The sequence below is a fragment of the Primulina eburnea genome, chromosome 8, assembly GCF_022965805.1.
Source record: "Primulina eburnea isolate SZY01 chromosome 8, ASM2296580v1, whole genome shotgun sequence".
NCBI classification, from domain to species: Eukaryota; Viridiplantae; Streptophyta; class Magnoliopsida; order Lamiales; family Gesneriaceae; genus Primulina; species Primulina eburnea.
This window is the reverse complement of record NC_133108.1, coordinates 38,049,937-38,070,672: the sequence shown is the minus strand read 5'-3', so window position 1 is coordinate 38,070,672 and position 20,736 is coordinate 38,049,937. Positions and strand designations below refer to the sequence as shown.

General features: G+C 34.5%; 3 protein-coding genes across 4 annotated transcripts; 1 reads left to right on the top strand and 2 right to left on the bottom strand.

The window, feature by feature from the left end:
- Window positions 1-112: 112 nt before the first annotated feature.
- Window positions 113-5,910, top strand: LOC140839573 (DNA polymerase delta small subunit). Of its 2 annotated transcripts, none has more exons than XM_073206386.1 (15): window positions 113-260; window positions 371-500; window positions 1,486-1,592; window positions 1,696-1,822; window positions 2,143-2,250; window positions 2,874-2,989; window positions 3,091-3,174; window positions 3,601-3,669; window positions 3,742-3,813; window positions 3,910-4,001; window positions 4,073-4,200; window positions 4,498-4,599; window positions 4,690-4,757; window positions 5,385-5,451; window positions 5,635-5,910. In XM_073206386.1, exons 1-14 carry the CDS (start codon window positions 186-188, stop codon window positions 5,442-5,444), a joined length of 1,338 nt encoding a protein of 445 aa, XP_073062487.1. In that variant the 5' UTR covers window positions 113-185; the 3' UTR covers window positions 5,445-5,451; window positions 5,635-5,910. The 2 variants fall into 2 exon arrangements, with proteins under 2 accessions (XP_073062487.1, XP_073062486.1); XM_073206385.1 differs by having other exon boundaries at window positions 5,609-5,910.
- A 4,879-nt stretch (window positions 5,911-10,789) lies between these two features.
- On the bottom strand, window positions 10,790-11,670 carry LOC140839572 (putative germin-like protein 2-1). Its single transcript, XM_073206383.1, has 2 exons — window positions 11,521-11,670; window positions 10,790-11,399 (listed from the first exon to the last, which is right to left on the bottom strand). The coding sequence occupies exons 1-2, from the start codon at window positions 11,633-11,635 to the stop codon at window positions 10,864-10,866; spliced, it is 651 nt and encodes a 216-aa protein (XP_073062484.1). The 5' UTR covers window positions 11,636-11,670; the 3' UTR covers window positions 10,790-10,863.
- A 4,820-nt stretch (window positions 11,671-16,490) lies between these two features.
- LOC140839571 (zinc finger CCCH domain-containing protein 14-like) lies at window positions 16,491-20,465 on the bottom strand. The gene is made up of 3 exons (XM_073206382.1): window positions 20,219-20,465; window positions 19,514-19,574; window positions 16,491-17,437 (listed from the first exon to the last, which is right to left on the bottom strand). Exons 1-3 carry the CDS (start codon window positions 20,289-20,291, stop codon window positions 16,690-16,692), a joined length of 882 nt encoding a protein of 293 aa, XP_073062483.1. The 5' UTR covers window positions 20,292-20,465; the 3' UTR covers window positions 16,491-16,689.
- Between the last annotated feature and the right edge of the window lie 271 nt (window positions 20,466-20,736).

Genomic DNA, 20,736 nt, shown 5'->3' with positions numbered 1-20,736 from the left:
TTTTGAATAATGTTATTGCTCAATCCAACCCGACTCAACTCATCCGAACCGACCCTCCTAAATTAATTAGTTTAATAATTGGCTCTAAATAATAATTATGTTTGATACATTTCTGCAATAGAAAGAGAAATTGGGGTTGCTTGATTTCTTGGAACCAGCAAAGATTAGAAGACCCTTTTCCCGCCATGGCAGCTGCACCTATGGAGGTGGATTCAGGCAACGGCGTCCTGCTCAGAAAACAGTCTCTTTATAAATCCTTGGTAGCTATTTCCTCCTTGCTTTTACGAATTTCCTGTTTTTTCCTTCAAAAAATCTCTTTTTTTTTCGTAGTGTTTGCTCAATTCGACGTGTTTTTTGTACTTTATCGGAGGATGAGAGCTTTGAGATACAGAAGGAAATGTATAAAGGGCAGCAGTACAGTCAAATATATTTTGCAAGATTACATCTCATGAGAACCCTTCTTTACTCCCTTCTCCCTACCTGGAAGCCCCATCTGCCTGGTATTATCTCCTCTTTTTTTTTTTAATTTAAGTGTAGATACTTGCAGTTTTGTGCAAAGCTTATGACTTTACTTACTTCCAGCACTTGTCTTCAATTACCTTAACCTGGTGATTTTGTCAATACTGTTATAGCTTATGAAACTGGCGAAATTGTTTTAAAGGAGCGTATTTGTAGTTTCACTTGAATGTACGCTGTTGGGAGATTTACCTTTTGATACTTTGTTCAGTTAATTAGTTATCTAGGGCCTCCATTTGTAGTTGTCTTGAGCATAACCTATGCATGAACTTACAGAGAAATTTTATCCCAAAAAAAAAAAAAACTTACAGAGAAATATAAAAAAAGGGAGCAGATGGAAAAAATGAGTAACAGTCTCTGCTATTGGCTTTATGTACTATTTAAACCACAGTCCATGACTTACACAAGTTGACAAAGCAGAAAATATTTGCGCCTTGATTTTGACACTTTTGAAGTTCCTATTGAACTTGGAGGTTTTGGCTATTTACCCAAAATGTAGCACAGACCGAAAGAAAATGGACATTAGTTGAGCCCTGTTGGTATTTTACCCTTTTTGTAGAATATGAATGTCTGGTTAAAATGACTATTTTTTTGGTTGTATGCTGTTTACAGCTCGGGTTTATAGTCAGTAAAACTTGGATCACTGCTGTATTAAGCATTGAGGCAGCAAAAAATGTTTTCAAAATGGTGCAACTTATCGAAGGACATAAATAATGGGAGCTATTGGCCCAAATTAGTGTAACAAATAGAACAGAGTGTGGGAGTCAGATGAGTGTTCTTAAGTTTTAACTTCGACCTCTTTCTGCGCCTCTTTGCTCTCTCTCTCGCTCCCGCTCCCATGTCTTCGTGCATAGATATTTTATCATAGAATTTTATGGAAATCTTCTATGGGTATGTAACTTGTATGATTTAATCAGTTTACCTAATCTTCATGGTTAGTTTCACACTGTTCTTCCATGTTTTCTGCAGCTTGTACTGTGCTTGGACTTGAAGAAGGAAAGGAATGCATCATTGTTGGAACTCTTTACAAGGATATGAAACTCAAACCTTCAATACTTGATGAGTACTCTAAGGAGGTGCTGAGGCTGTGGTTGCTTCACTGTTTAAAGTTTTTCCACTTGGTCAAATTTAAAAACTTCTTTATCCTGAATCTTTTAATTCCTAATATATGGTATACAGAGATCTGCAGCCCCGCTTGTAAAACCCCATAATTTTATGCACTCCGACGATTTTCTAGTTTTGGAAGACGAGAGTGGAAGAGTCAAACTTCGTGGCACTCTTCTTGTGCCTTCTATATATGTAACAGGTATGCACGGAGCTTGTCACTAGTTTTTGGAATTGGCCACCTGATAATAGATCACAAGTTTGTACACTTCAGATTATTTCATTCTGTTTGAGTCAATTATGATATAATGAGATTGGCTCCTCAACAAAATCTTTATCTGGTGGTTTTCTCAATTTCCGTAATTGGTGTCGCCTCAAATGGTTTCGAATGTTTGACTTGTTATAAAAAGTATTCATGAAGAGTTTATGATAAGTTTGACAGTTCCAGATCTTTGCATAGGAATTTATTGACTTCTTACTTGCAATATGTAATTCCGATTAACCTGATATTTTAATCTTTAGGTATAGTTGTTGCCTTACACGGGAAAGAAACTGGGGCTGGTGATTTTTTCGTTGAAGATGTCTTAGAAGCCGGGCTTCCTCACCAGATAGCACCCAATCTTGGTTCTGGTAGAGGCACAGTCAACGTCCTATGTTTTTTCAGTCTGGGCTAAGCCATACTTTTATTGTATTTGAATTTCATTGATGGATAGTAGACTAGATGAAATAATCAATATTTCTCACGTACATATAACCAAATGCAAAGTTCCGGGATGAAAACTTTTGGAAGAAGGCCTTACTAAAGTGATGCTTATTAGTTATTAATGATACTACTATGTTAGCAGAGAAAATCACTAAATGGATTTTAACATGATGAGCGAACATCGGCTAGTCTTCTTATTTTTTCAACTCATAATTTCAATGAGATATGTGTTTACGACATCAGATGTAAAAAAGTTTCTCTACAAACATCAATGTAGCATGTGATGCATATTAGCCTGCACAAGCAGGATGACAATCTTGGAATGTCATTGGCCCATTCGAGAACGTATATCTTTGTGCCTAGATAAGACGTACCGATCTACACGAATGGAGAAATAACTAAAACTATGTCTAGACTTCAACAGACGTTTCTTAGAGTCATCATTGTGCTTTAGCATGGTAATTCCACTGGAGTTCCATTAAATGCATGAGCAGCTTGATCTCTGGATGTGATATGTGCTTATTATATGTTTGGACTCCATCTTAAACAGGTGACGATAAATATGTTGTTTTTGTATCGGGATTGAGCGTCGGGAGCACCATTTCCAATCCTCTCCATTCTCAGCTATTTGTTGACCATATAACTGGACATCTAGGAGATGACAAGGTTCAGACAATCCTCGTATGCTTTCTTGCTTGTGACGCCATGAATTTGCGAAGAATGGTACATCTGATCTTGCATACATGTGTAAATGTACAATGTACCAGGAACAAGGCATTGCAGCTAAAATTGTTCAGGTAGTCATAGCTGGGAATTCTGTTGAATATCCACGTGGACTTCTTAATGGCCAGGTAATATGTTGCTCCCATAATGATTACCATTTTAGTGTAATTTCTTAGTTCCTCTTCGACCTTTTCATATTCTGCTTTGATGTATAGTCTTTGTATATCTTGGAAATTCTGAAACTGATTAGCCATCTAATTAAACATTAAACGAGCAAATGGATCAGCCTCGTATCACAATATCAACAATTTCAGTATTTAAAGCCAATTGTTTCCAAGAATCCCAGCCAGTTCTGAGTATGGAAAAAGGAATGCCAACTGCCAGATACCACACAATTCTGACTTCCTGATATGCCATGCCGTGTGATTACCAAGGACACTTGACTGATAGACCATAGATAGCAATAATTTTGAATGAAAACTGGTTTACATTGAGCATTTAATCATGTTTCTGAGTCTATTAGTTTTCTCGATGTCTTCACTTGATCGTTGCAGAATTTGGGTTCAAAGGATCAATCTAGATTAGCTGAGCCAATAAAAGAGCTTGATATCTTTTTAACTCAGGTAATTTTCCATGATTATGCTGCCACAAAAATTGGATGACGAACTATGATGCATGTTTGAAACAATGTGCAGATCGCTGCCAGTATACCTTTAGATATAATGCCAGGAACCAGTGACCCTGCAAATTTTTCATTGCCGCAACAGGTTTTTGTTACCCTGATCCCATCCAGGATTATATGCTGCATTTTATACCAACTTCATTTTTTTAACTTCAATCTTTCTCCCTGTTATATTTATAAGCCTTTGCATAGATGCCTTTTCCCTGGATCATCAGCTTTTAACACTTTCAGATCGTGCACTAACCCTCACTCCTTTGAGCTAGACAATATGAGGTAAGGTGAATTATTTAAACCAATATATGTTGGAATTGGGTTAACATGTTCTATTTTCATACTTTCTTCAGGTTTCTTGGAACATCAGGTCAGAACATTGATGATCTAGAGAAGTATTCAGATGCAAAAGATAGACTTGAGTTTGTGGAAAGAACATTAAGATGGAGGCACATAGCACCAACAGCCCCGAACACTCTTGGTTAGACCTGCTTCTTGCTTCTTTTTTTAAATTTGTTCTTGATTCCTGGTGATTATTTTGCCGCTTTGTAGAATTTGGATGTGTTGTTAAAAGTTGACAATTTTTTTCGTTTATGGCATTGACAACTCTTGTTTGTGGTCGTTAAAAGTCAAGTAATAGCTGTATTAGGCACCAAGACAGCAAAATATAATGTTTCCAAAATGGAACATCTTTTCACAGCACTTAAATCTGACAAAGTTCAATTCTTGTTTTAAAATTGTTTGATAAGAATCAGTTCTATGCTCTTAAATTTTGCAGGTTGCTATCCCTTTACTGATAGAGATCCATTTTTCATTGAGACATGTCCTCATGTTTACTTTGTGGGTAATCAGGATAAATATCAAACAAGCTTGATCAAGGGTATGGATCCATATTATATACTCAGCATTCCGAGTATAGCTTGGATTTTACCTACCCCAAAGCAATATAACTGCTAGCACTAACCTGCAGGATTAGAGGGGCAAGTGGTCAGACTCATTTGCATTCCTAGATTTGCTGAAACAGGAGTTGCCGTGGTGGTAAGATTTCTTTCATTCACTTACTGTACCTTTCAAAAGTCTTAACGGCGCAAAAGCAGAAAGGAACCTAATATCTGCAAGTAATGCTCTATCCCATGCAGCCCCTGCAAACAAGGTAAAAAAAATTGATTAGAAAAAGTTAAAATTTAAAAATTAAAATTCATCCTAAGATCTTCAGGGTGAACTTAATTATATTTTCCTACTCCCAGAGAAATAGCACAATTCTTAGTCCTGTAACTGACTGAGTCACCTATTTATTCACATCTGAGGACTGATAAATTTGGCTGCCGATATTTACCATCTCCTCTTTTGCAAGAACTGATACTCTCTTGTTACGTTCGATTTATACAGAAGACCACATAAAATCAGCAAATAACAGTTGTGTAAGAAAAACCATGAGGGATTTAGCAATCATTTAACCAGGAAAAAAAGGACCACTTAGCATTATATTTCTTTCAAGTGAGGTGGTTAGAATCTTGTGGAGCTTAGAAAGTATGATGATTTTAGCCTCCAGCCTTGTATATTTTTTTCCCTATCATTATCTCCAGCCTCGTCTACTCATACCTCAGCCTAACTTTTGCTTTGACGACTAGCTAGATGCACACGTTTATTTCCTCCTTTTTGCAGTTGAATTTGAGGAATCTTGAATGCCATGCTCTCAGTTTTGGGACTCAATTCGGTGCATAATTAGAAGGTATTATTCAAGCAACTTGTTTTGGTATCAACACTAACTTCCTTACTTATTCGAGACAACTTGTTTAATTGTCCAGTGTCATTGACTGATTCTCCTCTAGAATACTCATGCTCGGCTGATTCCTAAAAAAATATGGTTTTTGTGTTTTTTTTTAAAGGTGAAATATTGAGCTTCGGATTGCAGTTTGCATCACTGCAAATATTCTTCGTTCCTCGGGTCAAAAGCAGTTTATCAGCTGAAGTTGACCCAGTCAGGAGGTTGCAGCATATACTAATATCAGATCAGCTTGATTGATCAACATTGCTAATCTTTCTATCTTTGACGTAAGAAATTTGGTGCTGGCCTAATGTACTCCTGTCATGGATTTTTTTTCTATTTCCAATTTTTTTCTTTCTTTTTTCACGAGGTGAAATGTATTTTTTTTTCCCTTATTCCCAAAAATATTTGGCTCCTTTTTCTTTAAGTTTTTTGGCTTCACCATAATGGGGGGCATCCTCCAAGTCTCCAATCTTCTTGCCAAATTCCCGCCCAGACGTGTACATGCTAGGTTCGGTTTCGTTTAAACGTGTCTTTAGAAAAATGGTTTTTGAAAAATATGTTATATGCTTGATTATTGCTGTTTGAAAGTCTTCTTTTATTGTTAGTATGTTTATTTTGACAAGTTAATTAATTACATATAATTAATTCCCTTTATATCTGTAGTAGTACGAAAACATCTAGCTAACTTTGAAAACTTCATATACCTTCACAGGTTTGTACTAATCTTACATTTATACATGTTAAATTTAAAAATTAACTTCCCTCGATGCATACAAGTCTCCTTGAATGTAAGAACACCATATATGGTAATTATGGTTACAATTATCTCCTTCAATATAAGAGTAGAATATATGGTAGATCATAACTTTTGAGGATTTGAATATAATTTTTAAACTCGATGGGATAATGTGAGACTGATATAACCTTAGGGTTTGTGTATGTTTTTTAAGTTAGTTGAGTTCTTTTATCCTCATAAACTCCGAGGAGGAGAGATATAAATAGTAAATTTTATGTTGAATTTAAAAACTTTAACGATCTTGATTTTGATGATAACAAATTTTGTTATAATGTTTCTGACATTTTTACTCAAGTGTGATGTTACTAACTTAAAATGGAAGTTGAAACTCAAATTTAACCAAAATGAAAATCTGACGAGCTGCAGTTTTTCGATAATATCTCACAGCTCGGGGATGCAAATGACTAGCCACAAAAATGATTGAACAAAAAACTGAATTTGGGACAAGTCGTATTTCATATCAGTTGGGCTAAATCAGATGTTATCTAATAAAATAAAATAAACGAATGATTAATTGTTTTAATTTCTCTCATAACTTCTATTTTATTTGAGTATCTCCATAATTATATATTATAAAATAATACTTGATTATAAGAATAATGACATTACAATTTATTTGCATTTTTAAAGTTGATTCATACACATATATAATGACAATTATATTGACAAAAAGGTAATCAAACATTAACTAAACAAATACAATAAACAGCTAATTTGAACGAAAAATATAATATATTTGGGCTCATTTACCTCTATTATTTTTCTTTAATAAATTAACTTCATTATTAAAAAAAATTCGGTATGTGTAGAGGTTGAATATAGTTATCTTATGTAATATTACATGTCTTTTTATTGTTCAAATGTAAAAAAAATAGTGGTCGATTGAATCAGATAAATATGTGAAAATTTGAGTTGAAAGAATGTAAATAAAATAATTCAATGAATATATTTATTTACGTAATATGTCAATTAATTGGTTTATAATTATAATTTAATTAGGAGAATATGTGCATTAAGTTTTTTGATTTATGATTATTTGCTATTGTAATGTGAATGTGAGTTAAACAAATTGATTCGTAATGATTTATATTAAAATTACATCTGTCTCTCCGTTTGTCCTTGTATTGTAATTTACGTTATTTATTCATTTCATATTTGTTACTATTAAATTTATATTTTCATTATATAATTATTTTTATTAAAAAATTAAATATATTTATAATTATTTAAAATAAATTTATTTGTCTAATTTCGAAAATTTCAAATCGTCTACATAAATCGAAAGACTTCAAAGAAACAAATGTTTAAAATTTTAATATTTTAAGACATTTATGAAAATTGTATTCTATAGTATTTTATTTTTATCAACTTTAATTTTCAAACATATTTTATTATTAGGTTAACGAGTCCATGACTATGAACGTCAAATTAAAAGCTAATATTAATCACGATTTTAATTCTATAACCGTTATTTTTCTCTCTTTGAATACTCACAAATACTCCGCCTGATTACAAGTGTTGTTTGGAGTAGTTTTGACCGTTATTTTCCACTTTAGTTTCTTTTAAGTCTGGAGTGAGTCTAATGTGAGACCGTCTCACGGATCATAATCTGTGAGACGGGTCAACCCTATCCATATTCACAATAAAAAGTAATGTTCTTAGCATAAAAAATAATACTTTTTTCATGGGTGACACAAATAAGATATCCGTCTTACAAATACGACCCGTGAGACTGTGTAATGCCCTAGAATTTAATTACCGTAATCTGAAATGATTTGGGTATAATTACCGTAATCTGGAATTAATCTGAAATGATTTATTAATTAATTACGGTAAATATAGATGGAACGGATCGGACCAGAACACATGAGAAAGGTGTAAATTGTGTGTGCAAAGGAATGGAAGGGCGCACATGCACGGAATGGACAGAAGGTTCGGCGCACATGCGCGGAGTTTGAACGCGCATATGCCGCGCATGTGCGCGAATTTCATTATGCCGAGACAGTAGGTCTCGCGCATATGCGCGATGTCATGGCGCGCATATGCGCGAGCACTCCAGTAGGTCTCGCGCATATGCGCGCGGCATGCAGACTCAAAACTCGCCACTTGGTCTCTCGTATGCGGCGTGGGTGTGTATATATATATATATATATATATATATATATATACATGTAAACGTAATCTTCAGAAGAAAAAGAAATCGAGGGGAAGGTTTTGAAGTTCCGAGGTTTGAAATTAATTTGCGAGAAATCCGTCCGTCAGATTTTAAATCCGACTTCAGTACTGAGTTCATATCAACGTAGACTACAACTGGACATTGACATGGACAGACATGAAATGGAGTCTTCGTCTTCGTCAGATTATGAAGACAAAGGTATAAGTCAATGTGGTATTGGGAGATGGACTTGAGTCGGTTTAGACTCGGGTTTCCCTAAATCACATACTTTACTTTATTGCATTGATACTTGCATTGATTGATTGATATACTTGTTTTCTTGAGTTATAGATTACAGGTATTAGAAGAGTAATCTTATGACAGAAGTGCCGTTAGTGGTGGGATCACCACGGGCACATTGCACGATGTCATAAGATGGTGTATTGGCGGATGTGCCAAAGACGGTCACTGGATGTTGGTTATCGATGTGGATAGATTGATAGCTTCTTCTATTACTGTTAGTTGATATTATATCGATGTGGATAGATGTATAGCTTATTCTATTACTGGTGATTGATATTATATCGATGTGGATAGATTCATCGTTCCTTCTATTACTGTTAATCGATGTTATATCGATGTGAATAGAATCGGACTTTGTTCTATTACTGGTAATCGATATCCTATCAATGTGGATAGAATTAAGGCTTGCTCTATTACTGTTAATCGATAATATATCAATGTGGATAGAATCAGGGCTTCGTCTATTACTGTTAATCGATACTGTATCGGTGTGGATAGAACTGGAGTCTTTTCTATTATTGTTAATCGATACTATATCGGCGTGGATAGAACTGGAGTCTTTTCTATTACTGTTAGTCGATATATGCATACCAACTTCTGGAATCGGGATCCCTAGACTAGGATTGAGTCTAGTCTGAATTATGTAGCTACGAGTATTGTTGACAGTGTGCTATTGATTATGTTTCAGATTTATTACATATTTTTGATACCTGATTACATGCTTTATATTTGTTTATATGATTGCATGTTTCATTGATTTATACTGGGAGTTATTCTCACCGGTTTATCCGGCTGTTGTCTTGTCTGTATGTGTACTTGACAACAGGTGGGACAGGTTCAGGGTCGGGAAGATGAGAAGAGATAGAGTTAGAGTGGAGACTTCGGACTTTGATTGAGATAGGGTTGAACACTTGACATTAGTTGTTAAACTCTAGTTTGAATAAATGTTTTGTAATACAGGATTTGTATTTTATATACGGAGATGTATATATATGTGTTATTTCACTACGTTCCGCAATTTAAAAAGAAAAAATTTTTAGACCCTGTTTTATAATTGATTAATTAGTCACAATGATGATTAAGAACTTGATTAGCGTCCGGGTCCCCACAGACTGTCTCACACAAGTTTTTACCTTTTATGTCTGATATTTTCTTGAAAATTACATTTATGACCATAGTTTTGGCCTCCTCTCAAGAAATTGTACATGGTGCAAAATGAAGAGAGAGCAATTCATTTAGTTTCCTTTTTGGTTGTCGTTTCTTTCTTATTTTTCAATTGTTATGTCATGCATTTTTTCCGTATTATACTTACTATTTACTTCTATGATATATATTTAGTGAGCTATTGTAATGATATTAGATGCTTGAGATCAAACTATAAATTTGAATTGACATTTACTGTATTGTCTATATCTTCTACATATGATTTTTTCTCCATCTAAATTGTTGATTTTTTTTGTTACTTTCTCTAATGTACTGATGTGTAGATGTATAAACATTTTTCTGAGTTTATTTCAATCAATATTATTTATATGTGTTTTGTTTATTATCATTTGCTAATAATACAAGTTTTAGAGATTGAATTTTTGACTTTATATATATATATATATATATATATATATATATATATATATATATATATATATATATATATATATATATATATATATATATCGTAAAATGCCAGTCATACTAAATATGTCATATCGTAAAGTACCGATTAGTGTCAACTATTGTAAAATGCCAGTCATACAAAATATGTCATACTAATTAGTGTCAACTATCGTAAAGTACCGATCAATACAACTGTGCATGCCTTCGATCCGAAAATTCTGCGCTGCATCGAGTGTGTATAATATATTATTTTGCAACGTTTTTTCAGCTGGTTAATTTTGTTGTTTTGCTAGTTATTGCAGTAATCACTGTGAGAGTAATCTTAAGTTTGCACGTAACAAGTCGATGACAATGAAATTAAATTTACTAGCAGACCAAAGAAATACAGAAACAATATAAATGGAGACCCCACACAAACACAAATTACACAAACACAAACACAAATTACAAAGCATTGAATGATTTTAGAGGTCGTCACTGGTATCTATCTCATCATGTTGCAGCTCTAGAACTTAGCTTGGAGCTGATCCACAACACTCTTATCCACTTGGAATGCCTTGGCAAGAATGTCACTGCTAACATCAGGATTCGATCCGAAAACCGCGTTTGCGATGGTAATGACTCCGGGATTCTGGCTGCTCAATCCAGCAATTGCGACAGCATTTCCAGTTCCCACGTTGCGTTGGAAGTGAACGAGTCCCACCGGGAACACGAAAACATCACCTTTCTGAAGGGTTTTTGTGATTAGACTATTACCAGGGTTCGAGGTTACGAATCCCACTTGGAGGGAACCCTCAATGACTGTCAAGATTTCAGTGGCTCTAGGGTGAGTATGTGGAGGGTTGATGCCCCATGGTGCGTAATCGATACGAACCATCGAGATTCCAAGAGTGTTGAGGCCTGGTAACTGAGCTACAGACACTGGGGTAACCTTGGAGCCATTAGGATTTGATGTGTTGCCCATTAAGTGCAGTCCACTGAAGGAGAAGTCATTGGCTTCAACCAACGCAGGGCTCTTGCAGGCCAACCCATTCACTCTAGCTGCAAAGACAACCAGTGAAAGTTATGGTAATCAAATAAATAACAAGAAGCTTGACAATGACAACAGTATCTGATTTACACAAGAAAATGCTGATGGTATGTGAAGGAGTACTGTAATCACCCGAGCTACTGGGATCCGCAACACAGAAATCTTGCAAGGAACTCGGCTCGAAGGCGAATGCAAGGAAGCCAAAAGACAGGCTTACGAGGCTCAACAAGATAATGAGCTTTGCCATGTTCTTGCTACAAATTCGTTTGTTACAGAATTAGAATGTAATCTGAAATTTTGAGTGATATATTTCTGCTGAGCAAAGCTCACTATTTATACAGTCATACTATACAACCATAGAGATGTCTTTCTAGTGAATAATACTCTTGCTTGAAGGCCGTCCTTGCACCAGGACTTCGTTTTTTGTTATGGCATGCCGTCTTATTTAATAATTTTCTAAGAAATGGTCAAATTTGTACATCATACGTCCAACGGGTCCAAACAATTCCTTTTAATTAGAGATTTGAATCAGTGTTTTTGAGGTAACACAATTTTAATTAATATTACTCGTGTCAACTTTTCTTCTGCCAAGTGTAGATCAAGAAATATGCATGTGCAGAATATCATAAGTTCTTTTAGTGGTACTAAAGGTTGGAGAAAACTCTGAATTTATTATTTCTTTTTCATTTTTGAGATTTGGGAAAATTGGCTCAACTTTTAGTAGAGTCCAGAAAATGTGATAGAATAATGTACTCAGGACTGGACTATGATAAAAAGGTGGTCGCGTTTTTCTCTTTTGTAAAATGTAGCGAATACTCAACAAAAATACTCTCCTAATACAGATTAACAAATATGTTTTAATATTCAATTACTGATGTACAAAGTAAATACATTAGAAATGCAGTAGTATTTATAAGTTTTGCATTCAGGTTTACTATCAATCTTTCTGTGGGGTTGTGGTGGATATAAATTGTTATTATTAATATTTTTTTAGTCTAATTCAAGACATCCTCACATCTGGCATGCATTTTGTGGCGGCAGCATAGATTCAATCCAAACAGCAAGAATCAAAATCAGAAAAATACAGATAACCAATACGCGATAATAAATAGATCACACATATCTATATCTATACTACTATAAATATATGATCTTCATTAAATAAAATAATAATAATAATTACATGTCTCTTTGCTTGTTTTTTTCTCATCTATTAATAGATTCTAAAATAAATTGAAGAAAAATAAAATTTATCCTCTATTTTTCAAATGAAACTCATTTTTTTGTTTCATTTCTTTTTTTAATTAATTAATGAATTTTAAATAAATCGAATCTGGACAACTATAAATATATGACATTGAATTGTAAATTTACGTGTATGTCATTATCTTCATTAAATAATAATAATTACATGTTTAATTGTTTGTGTTTTTTTCCATATATTAATGGATTCTAAAATAAATTGAAGAAAAATGAATTTAGTTTTCTTTTTTTGGAATAAAATTCGCAAATAAATTTAAGAAAAATGAAATCTAGCTTCTATTTTTAAAATGAAATTTATAGTCCATTTTTTGTTTGATTTCTCTTTTTTCATTAATTAATGAATTTTAAAATGAATCGAATGAAAATGAAGTTTACATTCTTGTTCAAAATTTTATAGTTATCCAATTGGTTAGTAGATCTTTTGTCAGATGTTCTCATAGATATATCTCTAAGATGAAATGACTTTTTTCATTAATTAATGGATTTAAAATAAATAGAAGGATTCACTCTTGTTCCGGTGTGAAATCTGTTTATCCATGTTTTTTTTTGCTTAGAAGTCTGTCAGGAGCCGCTCCTTGTCTGTTTAACCTATTGGCACCAACGATCGCTCTCTGGCTTCCTTTCACCCTCATATTCACATATTTTTTTTATTAAAAGGATAATTGTTGTTCATCCTTCATTAAAACCAAAATCTTATGCAAATGATGTGTGATACATAGTTATCGTGCATTTTTTATTTTCAGCTTACTATTTTAATTTATTTTGGTTATTTGTCACAAGCTTTGAATAAATAATTTTCTTGAATCACTTGGTCATATTGTCTTTGCCAAGTAACTTATGTACGTTTTATCTGAAATATTTTATTTATAACTCTTATCCAATTCCCTTTATATTTATTTGTTTTGAAAGAAATTCATATTATTTTTATAGTTAATTGTATTAAAAATTATAATCCCTATTTGAAAAGTTATATAGTACAAACATTTTAAATTATTAAATAAATTACATCATTTCAATTCTTGTCTAAATTTTAAAAACTATTATAAAATTTTGTCATAGATGTGATTATAAATTATAATTAAAAAAATTATTAATTTTTTAACTTAATTTCCACCTCAATGCTTATCTCCAATGAATTTTTGAACTTAATGTTTTGATTAACTAGACTTTAAAGAAAACCAAAAAATAAATCAAGTTGTTAATTTTTTTTTAAAAAAATAATAGCGATGACTAATTGTGTATTAATTTTAAAGATCGGAAACAAAAATTATTTGAGGACAAAAAAATTTTTGAGTGATAAACTAATAAACCAAAAGTGTACTCAACAACATGAATATTTTTATGTAATTTTGTAAAAAAAAAAATATTATTAGTATAACTAATATTCTCGTTTTACAATACAATACTGTACAATATTAAGCTACTAGAACTAATCAATATTGATGATTATGTAATCATTAACAAAATTGAATGATGACGAAAGATTAATCCTCTTAGTTCAAAAAATTCTTGATCTTCTGGTCAAAAGTTATATTTGTTATCCAAGTGATAGAGGTAATATTTATGTGTTTCAATACATTGTGTGAGTCGTAGTTTGCATCGTTTTGGGTTATTTGAAGTCTACATTCTGTCTATTTCTTCTTATTTTATCGCATTTGATCATCGCTCACTTAAGTATGTTAATGTGCAGAAAAATGAAAAAAAATCAATTGGAAGAGAAGGCTGGGGACAGAAGATGCAGAGCTAGTTTGGCCGCCCCAGCGCGAATGCCGCAAAAGAAATGAGTGCCAAGCAGAAGACCACGCGCTAGGGCAATCAAACTTTACCACCTCAGCGCGAGAGGCTAAAGGAAAAAGAACAGGAGACCTCGCGAACTTGACCGCCCCAACGCGAGAGGCTGCGGAAGACACCAGCAGTACATTAGATCGCGCGCTGGGGTGGGGAAACTTGACCGCCCTAGCGCGAATCGAAATAGGAAAGTTTTCTATTTGGATTTTATTCAATTTGGAAGGTGGATGGCTAAAGGAAAAAACCTAGGCACGAAAATCGGATCATCATTCAGCAGCCACCACAAGCCTTGGAGAGGATTTTGCGCTTGGAGTTGAAGATTCGAAAAATGAATACATATATGTGGATATGATGTGATATATTATGGATACGTTTATGCTTTGACATGTTATGTTTAAATTCATGCTTTTAAGATCATGAAATGTATTTTAATTAAAGTACGTTTCATTGTTGCATGTTATGTATATGTAATTTATCACGATTCAGATGTGTTGAGTCTTTAGACTCACTAGATGTGAATCATGCAGGTAAGGATGATGATGTGGAGATTGGAGGCACCGAAGACTGAGTAAACGGAGCTGGGTGGTCTGTGCACGTTAACCCAAGGACTAAACGTTTTCTGCATTATATGTTTATGAGTCATGATTGAAACATTGTTATTTTATAAATTTTCATCTTTTACTATGTTGATGATTTAGAAGGATTTTGGATGTTACGTTTGAGTTCCTTTAAAACCATATTCCGGGAATTTGACGAGATTAAAATTATTTAACTACAGTATTTTCCTTTAGGAGTAAATGATCTCTTAAAATGCATGTGTTGATGGTTATTTTCGATAATAGCTTACAAAAAAAAATTAGTAGTAGAATTTTCATGAAGTTTAGGTGATTTAGAATCTCTTTGTCATAACCAATTTTTATTACCATGTATAGCAATATAAAAACTAGGAGCAACAAGTTGATCATCATTCGAGCTAACTTTGTAAGTATTTTTTATTATGTCTACAATCATTGAAATAAACCATGTGGTACCCAAATATATTTGGGTCATGATCGGATTAACCCTTTCGAAACTAACATTTGGATTAACTTAACTGGTCTATTAGTGTATGTATCCAAAAGAGTGCAAGGTTGTACATAAACATGTATGGTTGTGTGATGTGTTCTCTATCTAATATAATGTTCTTTATTCGTTTTTTTTCCTTTTCGTTCAGTTTTTTTTCTTTTTGAACCGGCTAGCAATTAAAGTACCGGCTAGGTTTTCCCTTCAAATAGTAATGTCCGACTGAACTTCGCTTCAGAGAGACCAATTCGACTTGATATGATAACCATGACCAGCTTGACCTTGTATGTATTTTAGCAATGTCAAATTAGACTTAGAATTCTCCGGTTCAACATAACCAAATCTTTTATGCTTAGTCTTGTTCTCATAAGTTACAGTTATGATGGTTTCCATTTTTGGTCGATCATGTTAATATATTGTGTTGGACCAGACAAAACATAACCGAGGGCACTGTCAAGTCTCATTCAATTGGCACCACCACGGGCACTGGACGCCCGGCTACTGCACATAACACGCATGTGGGTGCCGCTACTAACAAAATGGCACCGGTGGTGAGTTTAGTTGTTAATGAAGATTTAAACAATACGAAGAAACGCCTGTTACCATGTAAAATAAATTTAGGCTTATATCATTCGTATGTCTGTATTATATGGTAATAATTTGTACGGTACGATGGGTGGTTGTAAGTAAATAACCACTTAAGATAACGCACACAGGCTACTGCTCCAGAGCGACCTTTTTAATTCTTTGTTTCTATTTATGCACTCGGGGGTTCATGTAATGTAACGAAACCATTTTAAGTAAAGCATATTTAGTATTTATAGGAGAGAGTATGGTATATCTGTTTATGGACCTGACCACATCCAACTCCTACAAGGATTCGGGTCAGATAAATTCAGTCATCCGTTGCACTCATCAATCTTCTAAACGTTCTTGTTGATGTCTGTAAGGATTTCACGATAGCCACGATCCCATTAAAACCAGAAAAATTCACGACAGGGAAAATGCTTCAGGCATAATAAGTAAACAAAGCGTTCTACAGGTTCGCATCCAAGACAATATAGCAAACAATCAACATTAAATATCCATTTATACAAGAACTCAGATGGCATTTTCTAGGGGTCTGCAGGAGCACTGCGCACGGAAAACCCAATTGCATTTGTTTGAAGCATGTGAAAGGCCATTTACTCATAGCCCTGTTTTACGTAGCTCAGCAGCCCCGTGTGCGAAGTGGCACCTATCCCCGAACGTACAAGACCCTTTGGAAAAGTTCTCGCAAAGCTTGGTTTTATAGTTGCTTCCTGGTGTAGGAGGACCTCCTCCAGGAGCTCCAATTGCTTTCGCCGAGCCATTTCCCGAACTAACGGTAACAATTATCTCCCTCACCATTGTACTAGCTTGCTGAATTTGTTCAAATGTACCCTCCAGCTCGATGTTTCTGAGATTTGGATTTGCTTCATGATCTCGAATAGCTAACTTGGCTCCCGTTTGCCTGCAAATCTGCTTGGAATTCACCCCACCTTTCCCAATGATGGCACCAACTAGGGAAGCGTCTACACTGATCTTGGCAGTGGCTGACACACCAAAGCTGGCTGCAGGTCCTGGCACTGGTGGCTCCATTGGGGTATTAAAACGACCAGAAACAGCTCCAACAGCACGAGGATCCTCATGAGATGGCATAATAGGTTTTCCGAGCTCCCATTCTCCATGAGCGAAGTTGCATTTGTCACCAAATTTGCAACCTTCTGCGGAGTTGAATCTGTTGCATATTTTGGTTTTAACGCCTGCAGGAGCAGAACCATTCGGAATAGCCGGTGGTCCTGCCACTGTTCTGTGGACTGGAGGAACCAAGTTCATCATCTGGGAAACAGCTTTATAGCCACCGGGAAAATAGTGGAGGAAGTGGCAGTTATCACCAAAGGGACAACCAGAAGAACTGCATAATAGAAAAAAATCTTCCATAATCAAGAATTATTTCATCTATGTAACCAAAAAGTCCTTCCAAATGATTAAAGTTAAAGGAGGATTGAAACATATGAAAGACACGACCTTATTTTGAGCTAGGGGCAGGGGGTTTGTTATAATTAGGTCGAACGCAAGACCTCATCCCAAATTTGAGATCTTGATTTTCAAATGGGTTATAACCTACAGGCAACAGATGCGATATTTTCTGTGCAAGAATTTCTTTAAAGATTAGTGAGAAGTAAAAAAGAATGGGGCTAAAGCATCCATACAGGAAGTGAAATTCCCGTCCTTTATTTATTTAATTTTAATTATTTCAGTGGGGTTTTGACCATAATACCATTTAACCATATTCATTAGTGGTTAACAAGGTAAAGTTGCAAAAAATGGAAAAAAAATTAAACATGAATTCTCCTTTGCATACTTCAGCAGCTAATGCATCACAAAGACAACAAAAAGTGGGTGCCAAATTCAAATCTTAAGTCATGAGAATCATGAAAGCTCAAATTCAAAAGAGGCACTAAGGTTGTCGGTTATCACCGATCAGAGACAAAATTAAGATCCTAATCCCCTTAAAAGCCCTTTTTTCCTCTAATATTTAATTTCATATGGGGGATGCAGGCACGGATAGGATGGCTCTTAGTTCTCTATTATATATAGCACCTACGCACTCATTATTTAAAAATCGTGAATGAAATGAACAACCACCACATATAATAAAAGAAAATTAGAGATGTTCTCTTTAAGGGCAAAAGGGGCAGGATAATCACATAGGTTTTATGCTGCTACTTCTGCCAACAGGCATAAGAGCGAAGCCTAATTACATAATGTTCACCTTCATACTACTAAAATCTGCATATTACTAATAGATAACATTGCAAGCATGTTGTATTCAAGGAAAGGTCACGATTAGTTTGAGCAGGAAAGATACAATCACAAACAAGGAATTGACTGGATGCAGAAGCAAAATAATCATTGTAGTAACAATAGTAGTAATAATTCCAGTTTTTATCTTATCTTCCTTTCGTCCAATGAAACTAAAAGAACCCAATAATTGTTTCTAAGCCTCCACAAACTTCTCAATCACGCAAAAATAACAAATTACACCCAGATCAGTCGGAGTAGGGTTGTTCAAAAAATCGGCCTAGAAGGCCACCTAGGCGCTAGGTGCAGACCGACTGCACCGAAGAAGTGCTAGTCAGCCAACCTATGCGGCTAGGACTTAGGCAGACCTAGGCTGCTGAAAATTGTTATTTTAATTTTTTAGCTTTTTTTGGCTTTTTAAAAAAAAAATTAGGCTTTTAATTTAAATTTATAGCCTCAATTAAAAAAAATGAAAAGTTTTCTATAGGCCATAAACCAAAGTCCAACAAAAAATATGATTTGTTGACTTATCCTAACACACCAAACTTCAGCTTATTATGATAGCATGGAATCCGCATAGAGGCGCCTAGTCCCCGCCTAGGAGGCCAAGGCGTTAAGGGTCCAAGTAGCGCCTAGCAAATTTGAGAACCTTGGAAAATTCTAAAAACAGACTGTAAAAACACCATAAGCTCATATAATTTTGTCGGGAATAAAAGCTGAACACCAATATGTAAAAGGTAGCATCCTTATTGAAACTCTAGATCCAGCTAATTTGACTTGTGGAATGCTTCTTCGAGAGATTTTCTGACCATGAAAATACACAAGCATTCCAAAATAAATATATTGATACCAAAATGGTAAAATATACAAACACTGCTGCTTATATTGACATCAAATGTTCATGATATGTAGTAAATGATGTTCCCTCTCCAAAAGCATCAGAGTTGAACAACACTGTTACCACAAAGGTATAATAAAATAGTCCGGCACCCAAAAAGAAATGGATACTAAAACTGTGACATACTGCCACTTATATAACATAGAACTATACGTGAAAACCTTTTAAGTACCAACCCAGGAAAATTTTAATGAATGCAGAATAGAAACATAAATTGTAATTGCCACTTGCGCAAAGTGGAAAAACATTTAAATTAAATTTTTATATTAAGTGGGTTGAGATTATAACCTGAAAAACTTGGTGCATGGCTTCGATTTGCTTCCTATACCACTTGACAAAGAGTCCAATTCTGTTACAAAACATTAATTTCTCTTTCTGAGTTAGAATTTTCTTCGATTATTGACATTGCTCATGTATGCGTGTAAACATGTAAATGTGTGGGGGAATACCCATGAACAGTACCATCATTTGCTTAATAACAGCATAATTAGTTTTAAGAAAACCTCAACACATTTTTCATTAATAAGGTATAAAGTATGGTAGTTACAAGGCAGGAAAAAAAATTATATGCTCAATATGAATTACATGAATATTTCATCGTGACAAATTGTTCAAAAAGTAAAGAGGAAAAAGCATCGCTCCATTCAAAGAACACGAGAAACAGAGAAATCTGGTCGTGCTACGTTGACAAGCGATTGTTCAGTATACACAGATGGATCGACAAACAGTTTTCTAATAACTGAAGTATTTCAGGGTGAATAGTAATTAAAACGAGTTAACTAATAATTTTAATCACCGCATGTAAAAAATACTACTAAAGATCCACAAATTTACCCATGAAAAACCAAGTAAACAAAATAATAATAATAATAACAACAACACATGAAAATTGAACAACGCCTACGACAGAAGACAATACTCAAGCACAAAAATATATAACACAAATACAAAAAAAAAGTATCAAAGAGCACAAAATAGCTTAAAGTTTTAAACCTGGCTTGGATCTCTTAAAACCGGCATTCCCATTAAGACCGAATTCACCTCTTCCCCTCTTGCGAGTGTCCATAGCTCCGAAGCTCACAGATCCAAAAATCAGACCGAACAAACGAAGAGAAGTGATGAATTCTAGCAGAGAAGCGAAATTGACTAGAAATGAAGCAGCAGCTTCTAAAAAGGGTTTTCTCGTAGCTACTGTAGAGAAATCACTTGCGGCGCTTGGAATCTAACAATGAGTTGGATTTCACTTGAGATGAGATCTCGTGCCGAGTCACGTGCACTTGCAATAGATGGGCCTAAATGCTTTCACAAAAGCCCATATCGACGGCCCATCTGTAGTTTCAGCCAAAATACATGTATATTTTTTTAAAATTTCGAATGTAGATATTGCCACTTCACCAAGCAAATGTTCACCCGTTTTCCCTAATCCACGTCAATCGGACCAAAATCAAACATGCAATTGGATCGAATAATTGATTAATGCAAATTGACATTTTTCTTGGGAAGGTATTAAA

Coding starts and splice junctions, on each gene's coding strand:
- LOC140839573 (XM_073206386.1), top strand. CDS start 186: ATGGCAGCTGCACCTATGGAGGTGGATTCAGGCAACGGCGTCCTGCTC. Junction 261..370: donor AGTCTCTTTATAAATCCTTG/GTAGCTATTTCC, acceptor ACTTTATCGGAG/GATGAGAGCTTTGAGATACA. Junction 4,600..4,689: donor TCAAACAAGCTTGATCAAGG/GTATGGATCCAT, acceptor ACTAACCTGCAG/GATTAGAGGGGCAAGTGGTC.
- LOC140839572 (XM_073206383.1), bottom strand. CDS start 11,635: ATGGCAAAGCTCATTATCTTGTTGAGCCTCGTAAGCCTGTCTTTTGGC. Junction 11,400..11,520: donor TGCGGATCCCAGTAGCTCGG/GTGATTACAGTA, acceptor TTGTCTTTGCAG/CTAGAGTGAATGGGTTGGCC.
- LOC140839571 (XM_073206382.1), bottom strand. CDS start 20,291: ATGGACACTCGCAAGAGGGGAAGAGGTGAATTCGGTCTTAATGGGAAT. Junction 19,575..20,218: donor TTTTAAGAGATCCAAGCCAG/GTTTAAAACTTT, acceptor GTTTTGTAACAG/AATTGGACTCTTTGTCAAGT. Junction 17,438..19,513: donor CCATGCACCAAGTTTTTCAG/GTTATAATCTCA, acceptor TCTATTATGCAG/TTCTTCTGGTTGTCCCTTTG.